This window comes from Podarcis erhardii (assembly GCF_964252035.2).
Source record: "Podarcis erhardii genome assembly, chromosome: 7".
NCBI lineage: Eukaryota > Metazoa > Chordata > Lepidosauria > Squamata > Lacertidae > Podarcis > Podarcis erhardii.
The window spans coordinates 11,643,063-11,655,938 of NC_138511.1; the positions used below are offsets into that span (position 1 = coordinate 11,643,063).

The window sequence follows — 12,876 nt, forward strand, 5'->3', positions numbered from 1 at the left end:
TGGGGCGAAGGTGGTGTCGTTTGTAGAGTTGCAGCGTTTCTGCTGTTATTTTATTTTTCCAGGTCCCGATTAAAATTTTAATGGAGGCTGTGGATTAAATTTAATGATTACTTGGTTAAATATGTTAAGTTAAATTAACTGAAAACAGTTTGCAGATACTTACTTGGCTCAGGATTTTAAGTGTCGAATCAATATGTTTAATTTCATAATGTGAAGTTCTAAGGATGTTGAAGTTAAAATTTATAAGAACTGTGATTTGGAAAACCGTTAAAAGGACATGCAATGAAATTCAACCAAGGGGAAGCGAGGAAGTCACTTAACAATGGAAACAACTGTAATTTTCAATAAGGCTATGATTTATGTTTGTTTGTCTTATGTTTGTTTGTTTATAATGTTGTGAAAACCAATAAAAAAATTGGGGGGGGGGTTTAATGGAGGTTGAGTGGCAGGAAGGTAGAAGATTGCTGGATGGTTAATAATAATAATAATTTATGGTGGATCATCAGAGGTGCTGATGGAACTCCAAAAAGATTGCATAAGATGTGACGTTCTGTGGAATGTATAATAATTGGTATGTTGAAATTAATAAAAATTATATATTATTATGATTATGATTATTATTAATAATAATAATTATTATTTATTTATACCCTGCCCATCTGGCTGGGTTTCCCCAGCCACTCTGGGCGGCTTCCAACAGAATATTTAAATACAATAACCTATTAAACATTAAAAGCTTCCCTTCTTCTAAAAGTCTGGTAGTTCTTCAGGTATACTGGACCGAGGCCGTTTAGGGCTTTAAAGATCGGCACCAACACTTTGAATTGTGCTCAGAAATGTACTGGGAGCCAGGTTAAGTCCCGTCAAAAGCAACTACGGGGTTGCGGCGCTCATCTCGCTTCAGGCTGAGGGAGCAGGCGTTTGTCCACAGACAACTTTCTGGGTCATGTGGCCAACAGGACTAAACCGCTTCTGGTGCAACACGGGACACCGTGACGGAAGCCAGAGCGCACAGAAACACCGTTTACCTTCCCACTGCTGCAGTACCTATTTATCTACTTGCGCTGGTGTGCTTTCGAACTGCTAGGCTGGCAGAAGCTGGGATAGAGCAACGGGAACTCACCCAATCACGCAGATTTGAACCGCTGACCTTGTGATCAGCAAGCCCAAGAGGCTCTGTGGTTTAGACTACAGCGCCACCCGCTCCCTCTCCCAGTACTATCCAGGTGTAACTCAAGGCTTCTTCCTGCTGCAGGTGCTGCTGCCGCCACCCTCCTCCCTGAAGCCTTCAGTCTCTGCTGCAAACTGAGCAGCAGAGAACCGGTGCTGGTCAGTTTGTCCCAGGCTGGCTGGCTGTTGGCGAGGGTGGCCTTTTCTTACTGTTGGGAAGCACAGTTGCTCCAAATGTAGTTAGATTGCATTTGTTCAAAATTCTGCTTTATATTTAAATCAAAATATTACATAAAACACCCAGACTGAAAACAAAAGTAAATTGCAGAGTCATGCATTTTCAGGATTCAGAAGCTACTTCTGGTTCTCCCCCCTTCAAAAAAAAAATGTGTGCCCTATCTCATCACTGAGCAAGTTTCTTTAGGTTATTCAGGTACTCCATGGCAAAGACATTCCAGAAGATGCAACTTGCCCCTCTTTGCTCATATGTGTCTTCACATTCTCTGTACACATCCCTCTCATTGCCTGTTGCAGCTAATTGTTCTTATTTATTTATTTATTTATTTATTTATTTATTTATTTATTTATTTCCAACTTTTCCCCCCAAGTTCGGATTCAAGGCCGCTCCCAAATTATTTTCAAGAAAACAACTATCACTGGAAGGTGAGGCTGCTTTATTTCAGAAAACAAAATTCAAGTACAGCAATCTTTCGTTGGGAGACCAGAAACAAGTCACAGTGGCAGCAAGCATGTTTGAGAGACGTCCACAAAGGAACTGACACGTGGATTCTGTAAGAGTTCATTCAGGGGCTGCTCACTCTTCCTTCTCTTCCTCCAAGAGGCATCTGCTTCCCCTTGCCCACCCCCAAAATCCTGATCCCCACCCACCAGGCCCTGGTCCCTCGATCCTGAGGACTTCCAGTCTCCAAATTTTGTGTGTACTCAGCGCCTGCACTGCTTGGGGCCACCGCCTTGGAAGAGGGGTGGGCTCCCTACTCCTCCCGCTGGGAGACCCTCAATCCGATTTCTCCTTCTCCTTCATGTGGAGGAACACGATGCTGAACAGGAAGAGGCCCACCATCATGGAGAAGGCACTGGCGTAGTAGGGGTACGCCGAGGGGATGAATCGCTCGTACTGCGTGTGCTGGAGGGGACGCACCGATACCTGGAAAAGGCGGGAGATAGCAGAGAAAGGTGTGAGGAGGCTTCTTAGGAGCCACCCACACTCACGGGTGGGGAGTTCTGTCTCCCACCTTGCGGGCAACAAGCAGGCTTCTCACACCCAGCAGAGAAAAATGACTATCGAGCCAAAGATTTAATCACTATAATTAATAAATGTATCCAGCTCCTCTATTAAAAGCACACAGAGCAGACTGCAACATCATCATTAGGATGAGTGGAGAGTGATTCTGCCCCTCTCAAAGGGCAATTGCAATGAAAAGCCAAAACTGCCCTGAATCATTCTCAGCTCACTTGAGTTCCTCCAATGAGAGCCCTGTCTGGGAGCCCCTCATCTCACATTCCCGAAGGGAAAGGGGTCAGGATAGCTCTTTGGTGGGCCAGGGATGGGGAATCTGCAACCACTGGCCATGCCAGCTGGGGTTGCCTATTTAACATAAGAACCACCACCTGCTGGATCAGGCCAGTGGCCCATCTAGTCCAGCATTCTGTTCTTACAAGTGGCCGACCAGATGCCGGTGGGAAACCAGCAAGCACAATTTGAGCACAAGAACAACTCTCCCCTTCTGTGGTTTCCAGCCATTATCTTCTAATGGGCTTGTCTTTTTACTGTTAGCTACCTTGAGAGATCGGGGACCCCAAAATTTACAGGAGGCACCATCCATGGTATCTTTCTACCTGGCTCTTGGGCCAGAAACTCCTTCCTTGCCCAGGCCAAGGCTCTTCTTACCTGGGTGGAGGAATACAGGTGGGTGTAGCCGAGCCGGTTGTAATCCACTTTGAACTGGAAGACTCCATAGACATCGGGCAGCTTGAACTGGACACTGTACTTGCCTCCTAGGAGGCAAACACATTTCAGGGCGGCTCAGGCCAACTTGTGGTCAACATGCAAAGAAAGTGAAGGAGTTCCCCTCCTTCCCCTGTGAATTTCAACAACCTATCCTAACTCCTGTCATTCTGACCTGGAAGCGTAATAGTTTCTGCGGCTCCGGTGGCCACACTACCCTTAATCCAGTAGAATTTATGCCCATTATACAGTTGGGAACTGGAGGTCGCCTCCCAAGTAGGAAATTCAAGCCCTGCTCAGAGCACACCTGCTGAAACTCATGGACCTAAGTGGGTCACGCCTCGAGTAGGAGGACTAGCACTGACTGCAACTCTCAGCCCCAGCGAAAATTCTCTGCACATATCCCTCTCACTGGCTGTTGCAGCTAGTTGCTGTTATTTTTATTCTATTTCTTTATATCCCACCTTTCTCCCAAGTTGGGATTCAAGGCAGCTTACAACGTTATGAAATGCAAAGCAAGAAAAGCAAACTAGTTGTAAGACAGTACAGTGGTACCTCGCAAGACGAAAAACTCGCAAGACGAAAGAGTTTTTCGTTTTTTTGAGTTGCTTCGCAAGACGGATTTCCCTATGGGCTTGCTTCGCAAGACGAAAACGTCTTGCAAGTTTGTTTCCTTTGTCTTGCAAGTTTGTTTCCTTTGTCTTGCAAGTTTGTTTCCTTTTTCTTAAAACCGTGCATTCAGGGGGTGCAGTTGTGACCTGACTTCGAGGAGCAACTCATAGCACGCGGTGTGGTAGCCTTTTTAGAGGTTTTTGAAGACTTTGGTGATTTTTGAAGCTTTTCCAAAATCCGTGCTTCGCAAGACGAAAAAAATCGCAGAACGAATTAATTTCGTCTTGCGAGGTACCACTGTAATTCAAATACAGTCATACCTCAAGTTACAGACACTTCAGTTTGCGTTTTTTCAGGTTGTGGACCGCCGAAACCCAGAAGTACTGGAACAGGTTACTTCCGGGTTTCGCCAGCCGTGCATGCACAGAAGCACTAAATTGCGCTTTGCGCATATGCGCCAAATCGCAATCCACGCATGCGCAGATGCACCGCTGCGGTTTGCGAATGTGCATCCCACACGGATCACGTTCGTAACCCGAGCGTCCGCTGTATAAACAAACCACATTTAGAACCAGCAATTAAGATCCAGTTCGCCCTGACAGCAGCCCATCGATCAACACCATCTGCACTTTAGCTTTCAAAGGCCTGTCTGAACAATAAGGTGTCAGCATGCTGACAGAAGAATAGGAGGGAGCCAGTCTAACCTCTCTTGGAGGGGGGTGGAATTCCACAATCAGGGAGCAGCCGCTGAAAAGGCTCTCCCTCTTTTTCTTTCTCTTTCTTGTGTCACCACCAGGTGTGCCTCACGTGTTTTGGGGACTGAGTTAAGGTGCTCAACCTGAGGATCTTAGCAGCTGCGTAGGTTCAGACAGTATAGGTGGCAGGTCTCTTAATGCGTATCGGAATTTCTCATCACCACCCAACATCACTATGACAATTTCTTTTTGTTAACGTGGAGGTGTTAGGATACTGCAAGCCTGGGTCATAACAGACTGCAAACCTGCATACAAGCTACTCACCTCAGGCCAGAAATGAATCTTTTCTAAAAGGGAACAGAGGTGGTCTCACCTCTCCCCCACTCCCAGGTCACAGTGGAGGGGACACAAAGGAATACAGGCAAATGGGAACAGCAGAAATTCTGAAATTTTCAAGGGGCTGATAATGCATGACTGAGAAAATATCGGGGAGAAAACAGAACCAGCTTACCATTCCTCTTGAGGAAAGTTCTCACAAACGGGTCGATGCGGACAAATTCGAGCTGGATATCATCGCCATCAAAGGGGACCCACTTCCCATCAGAGAGCTTCTCAATTACGATACTGTATTCCTGAGAGAGAGGCGGGAGCGAGTGTCATCGGCCGGCTAAAAAGGCATGTGCAGACTGTGAAGGAAACTCTTAAGCTGTGGCTGTAAAGGATGGTTTAAAAATCTCACCACCAGGTCTGTGACGGTGTAGGCACTAGGGGGCACGATCTCCCCCACCCGGTGGTGGGACACCTCTCCCACGCGAAGGACGCCTTCCTCCTTGAACACCCAGCGCGACAAAGCCATGGCCAGCTCGTAGTTCCCCGTCTGGGAGTACCTGAGAAGAGGAAGCCAAGGAATGAGAGTGAACATTTGCTCAAGGGATGTTGCATAGCCACAGAAATTCAACTCCAGCACAGAAAGATTAATCAGCGTTATTTGCACGGCAGATCAAGCACGGTCTGCATCGACTTTTGCCAACCTAGAGACTTCCAGGTGTTTTGGACTACAAACCTAGCTGGGGTGGTGGGTGTCAGTTGGCATTTCTTAGTACAGTACAGAAAATATTGATCTGATGTGTAGAGATCTTTCCTAGTCTAATTAATTCAAGAGGGTTCTGGAAGCTTCCCTGTCTGAAAGAAGCAAGCAGGAGGTTACTGATGTTTGGGTTATTCCTTCTGGGAAGCAGAGTACAGCTGGTTTAAACTGGTTCTGTTCTCTCTTTCTGTCAAGGTCATGCTGCCTATAAAAGTAGGGCCAGAAGGAGCCTGAGTTTCACCCTCTCTCTTTTCGCTCTGGTGTGGTGTTCCGTACATAGTGTTACGGTTTAGTCTTATTATAAGCTATTGTAAGGTTTAAGTTAAGTCTGCTGCAAATGGATTTCTTATGGACAGTGCCAATCCTGAATGTATTGGCTTTGTGACCATTATGTTCATTTGCCTTCAGTAGCAGTAAAGCTCTGCTGGATGAAATGCCTCTGGTGTATTTTTTGGGGAATCCTGCAATGTATTTAAGTTTTTACTCTGCTAACTATACATTGGAATCTACTCTGGATCAATACTGAGTAGAATTTCAACAACAAAAAAACTGCAGACCTAAACACCTGGGGGTCTCTAGGTTGGAGAAGGTTGATCTGCATCAGTTATGCAGTGGAGAAGCTTCCTGCATGAGCTATAGAGACTATGCTCTGTGTCCCAGTAATAGACCCATCTGCCTGGGGCACGGGAGAGACATTTTCAGTGGTAGCATGCAGATTACGTCACATCCCACCCCCCACCCCCCGCACCTGTTGGCTTTTAGCCACCTCACAAAATACCTTTCTGATTCCAGCAGCTATTTAATCTTTTGGTTGCCGGTGCTTTTATGCTTTCATGCTGTACTGACTTTATCCTCTACTCTGGATTAACTGGCAGGAAACTCTTAGCTATTTCCAATAGCGTTCCAATGGTTACTTGAGGGCTCGTTCTCATGTACCGATGTAAACCACCCTCAATGTCTCTTTTGAGGATGTAAATTTCCTAACACGGAGACCAGGGTTCAAATCCCCCCCACTTGACCATGAAGCTCACCGGGTGACCTGGGGCCAGACATTGCCTCTCAGCCTAACCTACCTCCCAGGGATGTTGTGAGGATTAAATGAGGAGGGGGAGAACTATGTACAGTGGTGCCTCGCAAGACGAAAAGAATCCGTTCCGCGAGTCTCTTCGTCTAGCGGTTTTTTCGTCTTGCGAAGCAAGCCCATTGACGGCTTAGCGGATTAGCGCTATTAGCGGTTTAGCGGCTTTTAGCGGCTTATTGGCTTAGCGGCTTAGAAAAAGGGGGGGGGGAGGAAAAAAAACCAGCAGGAACTCGCAAGACATTTTCGTCTTGTGAAGCAAGCCCATAGGAAATTTGTTTTGCGAAGCACCTCCAAAACGGAAAACTCTTTCGTCTAGCGAGTTTTCCGTCTTGCGAGGCATTCGTCTTGCGGGACACCACTGTATACCACTTTAAGCAACTTGGGTGGGGGGGGGAGTGAAGTAATAAATAAAATAGAATTGTCTCTGTCAAAGGACATGGGCTCTGTCCCTGCTCATGCACACAGAAGGTGGGCATCGTTTGGAACACAAGAATGGAGTGGAAACCTGACTGTACCTTTGGGAGCCAGGGGTAGCTTTCTGCACAGCAGAGTTGAAGAAGGCATCGCTGAAGAAATCCAGGGAACCACTGAAGACAACACGGGCGTTATTTCGGGCCTGGAGACCCGCAATCAGGAGCGTGTTCTTCCCAACAGCATGAGGGTACTAAGGGAGCAAAATGACTGGTCAGTGCAGGTGAACCATTTTTCTGAGAGGATGCCAATTGCCACCAGTGGCAGACTTTGGGCTCTCAAATTTCAGGTGTCCTGTGCTCCGTCCTACAGCATTGTTTTGGCGCCCCCTGCAGTCCCCAACCAAAAGGAAAGCAATTGGAGCCTGGCACCAAGGTACTTTTTGTCAGCAGGTTTTTAAAAAAGGCAAGCCCCCCCTTCATGTCATACCTGTGTGATGGGTTTGTCAGGAAAGAAGGAGTAAGAGGTTGAGGAGCCAGTCAGGATATCTAGAACCAAAGGGTTGTCAGGATCAGCCACCATCCTGCAGGGGGGAAAAAACTAATTGTGAAGATTTCCGACAGCAGGGGAGAAGTTTCCTTCCAAGGCGCAGTTCAAAATGCCCATGTGCCCCTCCAGGTGGGAGCCCCCAAATATTAATAATGTATTTATGGAAAGCACTTGGTGCAAGACCCAACGCTGTCTTGAAAGAAGGCTCTTCTCTCTATGCTTAGGATTTAAAATGCAGTGAAGATAAAGAAAAACCATGGGAGGTATCCACTGCTAGTCCTACTTAGAGTAACCCCATTGAAATTTATGGACAACAGGACTAACTTGGGCCAATTCATTTGAGTGGGTCTACTGAGAATGACTTGGCTGGAGAAAGCCCCATGAGCTGGGAGCGTAGGAAAGTAGTTACCAAATTTTCTTGTTGTCTAGGTGAAGACATAGTCTCTTCACTCTTTACTAAACTTCACTCTTTCCTAAACTGGCCAAGAGCACCAGCTCCTATAGCTGTGGCCAAACACAACCCTCGTGTTGCAGGAGACTCACCCAACTCCCCGAAAGAGGATGGGGTTCAGAGGCTTCTTCCCCACAATAGTCGGAGCCTTCAGGAGGTTCTCAGAATCTGCAACGATGAGGGTGTGCTGCAAAGAGACCACAGTTAAAACCTTTTGGGGACTGCCAACTCTACAGGCAGGTTCAGCCAATGCTTCATCAAATGACAATGTGGCTAACACTTTGCCTTAGAAGAAGCCACAATCCTTTGCCCACTAGCCCCAACTCTGCCTTTCTGCCCTCTCCAACTTTCTCTGCAACACACAGAAGGCTGCATTTGGATGGTTACAGCTCAGCACCATCAACCAAGATATGCAAAAGCATCTGCATTACAAGGGCAGCCCCTTCACGCACAGCACAATTCAACCAAGTAGTCTCCATATAGCTGCATTTCATGAGTCGGACATTTACAGTTACTAGCCAGAATATTTAACCATAGTTTGAACCATATTTTGGATACTGGCTTGTTCTGACGCTGGTAGCCGGAGTTTCCAGGTTCCCCATAAAACAGGAAAAAATGGTTAACCACAGTTCTCCTCATTTCACTCATTTCACTGCAAATGGAGGAAAGAGAAGAGGCCGCAAAAGTTGAGAACGTAGCCAGTGGCTGCTGGCATCCCATTTCCATGTTGGGGCCGAAAGTAGATTCGTCTGATCAATTAACTGGTAAATTGGCATATATGTTCTTTGTTTTTCAAATATACATGTAGATGTTGTAGCAAGCACCATCTTGGAAGCAGCTTTCCCTCCTCTGTGGAAGTGAAGAGGCTGTTGCCTTTTCTAAGATGCTGGCTGCCACCTGCAGCCTTTGTAAGAGCTTTAATGGTTAACACAAGCAATTGTTTCAAAACAACTAAATATTTACTGCCTAGAAGAAAGCCGGTCTACCCAGCACTTTGCATCCTGCTGCTTACCTGACCCAGATCAGAGACATCGTAGTTGTGATGGTCAATGACAGCTGTCTTCTCCTCATCAAATTCTATGCCACATTCACTTCCCAGCTCTCGAAGGGGATCGCCTAAGAATTGTCAACATTGTACTTGTTTAGAAAAAGGGGAGCTGTTTATAATTAAAGCCACAAGTAGCCTGGCATCTACTTAGATGATACGCACACAAATCACTCTCCAAGTACAGAAAAATGTTCTATGCATAGAAAAAGAGGGTGGAAGTGCTCAGAGCTCTATTTTATGATGCCACAAATGTTTAATTAACATTTGTTCAAGATACCAGCTTCCAAACAGATGCAAAGGAAGGGGGGGAAATCATGCCACCTTCAAAGATGACAGCAGACAGAAACAGACCCTTTTGCTTTCCTTTGAGATAATGGCTATATAGAGGAGAAAAGGTGCTAATGGAAGAGCCGTAAAGAAGTTGAGGCATCCTGGGTTTGTTGTTTCTTAAATCTATACTCATTCATCACTCAGGTAAAAGTAGTAAGTCAGCTTCTGCCAACCTGGTGCCCTCCCTTTGCAACTCCCATCAGCTCCAGTCAGCACAGCTGCCAATACCAGTCCAAAACACCTAGAGCGTATTGGGTTGGCAAAGTTTGGCCTAGGAGGTCAATTATCCAGCTAAAGAGCAAAAGGTTCAACACATTTACAGTTAGCATTCACACTTTAAGGTGGTTAGAAAGAGTACTTTGTCCTGTATTTCCTATTTAATTTACAGTGGTACCCAGAATTCCAGGACTGCTGTAGCCAAAGGAATTCTAGGCACAGGCGGCTCAACCGAACTACAAAAAATGGCTGATCAACGAGAAGTTCCTCGTTCATGGTGGGGGTAGGGAAAAGCTCTCTTTCAAGTCAAAGGCTTGGATAAAGTTCATTTTACTGACCAATATCTGAACTGGCGGCCACAAGGACGCTCCCCCCTCCATCGATGAAAGCAGCAATGGTCTCTACATTGATGTTGCCTCCAAAATCTGAAACGAAGGGCCAATGATGTTTAAACATGTCAAAGCAAAAGCTAGATTTGCAAGGAGCAGTTTGCAGGAGGGATAATATCTGCAGTGCATACAGAGCTAGGTGAAGCAGCTGGACTTCAGGGCTGCACACCACAAATGACTGACTTCCAGCTGCCAACATCCACCCCCAAAACTCATTTTTAAAACCATAAATGTTTTTCTAGCAAAAAGCAGCATGCAGTTGTATTTATCCACGTATTCAACCAATAACAACTCTTCCTCACCTTCTTACAATATGCAAAGTGTCATGCCTATCGTAAGGGTGACAGAAAGAAATGCCTTCCAACTCCAACCAAAAAACCCTCAAATGAAGACCATTACCTACTCAACAGGTGAAATATAAGAAAAAAGCAAAACAGGTGCAGAAAGCAAAACAGAATAATGACACACAAGTATTATTTATACAATAAGCACTGAACAGTTCAAGGAAATAAAGCTCAAACAAACTTTGTGGTCTTCACTTCTGAATAAACACAGCATAGGGTTGCACTGCAAACTTCTCTACATTGCTTCATTTCTGTCTTACCTTCTACAGATGGAGAGAAGATAATCAGGTTGTCATACAGGAACTCTCCATATTTAATGAGAGACAACCCAGGGTCATCTGCAGTCCTGAAGGTGAGATCAAAGCCCCTATCTAGATTTAGAAGTGCAGGAGAAAATAAGGGACTTGTAATATTCCCAAGCACAAAGAGAAATTCAGGAACCAGTAAAGTTCTAGGTCCACTAGACATTGCTAAAAGACTGACGGGCAAATCAGGGAGTTCCTAATTCCCATTTTGCCTCTGCTGGGTAATATTAGCTGGCCTGAAACAACCCTCATGGTGCCTCTTCTATTCCCCTTGTTTGCAAGCGGAATAAAAGCCCAATACCTGCCCCACAGAATTATTCATGCCAATTGTTCATTTATCCTAAAAGCATTTATAAACCATAAAACATAAAATCTCTTGAGCTGCCTAAAATGAGCTTGAGGGTTATGTTATTAAATAACCAAGTTATTACTTGGAAAAGCCTGGGAATAAGAACAAATCATGTCCTACTCACGCTTCAACCAACCAACACTGCCTTCCACTCCTAACCCTCTAAAGCAGGCTTAGGCAAACTCCACCCTCCAAATGTTTGGGACTACAATTGCCATCATCCCTAGCTAACAAGACCAGTGGTCAGGGATGATGGGAATTGTAGTCCCAAACACCTCGAGGGCTGGAGTTTGCCTATGCCTGCTCTAAAGCTGAGGTGAAGAGTCAGATGTAGCACACCAGGCTTCCCTCAAGGCCACATCCCACATTAGCTCTGCACCCTCATTTGAATGTTTTCTATTAATTTCTTTTTTGCTTTTATAACTCACCAAGGAGCTCAGACTGGGATACGCGGCTCTACGTCTCATCCTTTCATCCCCTCAACTCCCCTGCAAGGTAGGTTCGGGTAAGAGTGACCAACTGGCCCGACATCAGCCAGTGAGTTTCATGGCTGAGTGGCGGTGGGGATTTGAGTGCTAGTCCCGGTCTAACACTCTAACCACTGTGCCACACTGGAACGTGTGGTGGGACTCTGATAACAGCTCCCACTCCCCTGAATGGAGGATAGAGAGGTGCGTGTGTGAGAATCTGTGCATATACATACAGCCGAGTGGTGTAATGATTCAGAGTGCTGGACAAGCACCTTCGGAGAGGCGATGCTCTGAATCCCCAGCTCAGCCATTAGACTCACTTGGGGGGGCCCAGTCACAGTCTCTCAGCCTGACCTACCTCACAGGGTTGTTGTGGGGATGAAATGAGGAATAAGAGAACCATGTGCGCCATCCTCGATAAATGTAATAAATATTCAATGTAAGTTACAGGGAACTGACACTAAGGACCTCCTGGCAGTTCCCTCACTACAAGAAGTGAAGTTACAGGGAACTAGGCTGAGGGCCTTCTCGGTAGTGGCACCCGCCCTGTGGAACGCCCTCCCACCAGATGTCAAAAAGAAAAATAACTACCAAACTTTTAGAAGACATCTGAAGGCAGCCCTGTTTAGGGAAGCTTTTAATGTTTAATAGTGTGCATGCACACGAAAGCTCATACCAAGAACTAACTTAGTTGGTCTTTAAGGTGCTACTGGAAGGATTTTTTTTATTTTGTAATGTTTAGTAGGTTAATGTATTTTAGTGTTTTGTTGGAAGCCGCACAGAGTGGCTGGAGAAACCCAGCCAGGTGGGCGGGGTATAAATAATAAATTATTATTATTATTAGTCACCGTCCAAAGCTAGGAATTCCACGTGTTGACACACACACACGCACACACACACCCCCCTCGCTGACATGTCCCTTCTGGGAGGTTGCCTTGAAGGGAATGCTGCCCTGGCGCTGGAAAAGGCTCTCTCTCCCCCCCCCCTCCGCACCCCGTCTGCTCTAAAGCGCTCCCCGCTCCCGGGCCAGACCTGCCAGGCTGCGCATGAAGAGCGAGTGCGTGTCCTTCAGGTTCATGTTCTCCAGCAGCACCAGCGTGCGGGTCCCGCCTCCCCCGGCCGCCGCCTCCCGCGCCAGGCATAGGAGCACCAGCGCCGCCGCTAGAGAAGCTGCCATCGACCTCCGCCGGTGCAGCCCGGGAGCTCCACGCACTGCAGCCGCCATCTTGCCTTCTCCCACTCTCCGAGCGACGCGGAAGCGAACTCCGCCGCAGCCGCCAATCAGCGGACGCCGCCCTCTCAGGGAAGGCGGGCGCCCAAGCGTCTCCCAGCCAACCAGCAGCAGGCGACGGGGCAACGTGGTGCGCGCGGGAGCGAGTACCCGCCCTGCCTTCCGCCTTGAG

At 46.8% G+C, this 12,876-nt stretch overlaps 1 protein-coding gene across 1 annotated transcript; it reads right to left on the bottom strand.

Annotated features, from left to right (window-relative positions):
• Nucleotides 1–1,827: 1,827 nt before the first annotated feature.
• DDOST (dolichyl-diphosphooligosaccharide--protein glycosyltransferase non-catalytic subunit) lies at nt 1,828–12,726 on the bottom strand. Its single transcript, XM_081871146.1, has 11 exons — nt 12,506–12,726; nt 10,610–10,720; nt 9,955–10,041; nt 9,035–9,138; nt 8,115–8,209; nt 7,512–7,605; nt 7,127–7,275; nt 5,183–5,330; nt 4,955–5,075; nt 3,080–3,186; nt 1,828–2,335 (listed from the first exon to the last, which is right to left on the bottom strand). The coding sequence occupies exons 1-11, from the start codon at nt 12,696–12,698 to the stop codon at nt 2,186–2,188; spliced, it is 1,359 nt and encodes a 452-aa protein (XP_081727272.1). The 5' UTR covers nt 12,699–12,726; the 3' UTR covers nt 1,828–2,185.
• Nucleotides 12,727–12,876: the final 150 nt, after the last annotated feature.

Bases quoted from the DNA above. Each gene is read 5' to 3' on its own strand.
- DDOST (XM_081871146.1), bottom strand. From the start codon at position 12,698: ATGGCGGCTGCAGTGCGTGGAGCTCCCGGGCTGCACCGGCGGAGGTCG. The intron at 9,139-9,954 runs GTCAGTAAAATG...GACAATTCTTAG, and splicing joins GGCCGCCAGTTCAGATATTG to GCGATCCCCTTCGAGAGCTG. The intron at 2,336-3,079 runs GTAAGAAGAGCC...CGCCTTTTCCAG, and splicing joins ACCTGTATTCCTCCACCCAG to GTATCGGTGCGTCCCCTCCA.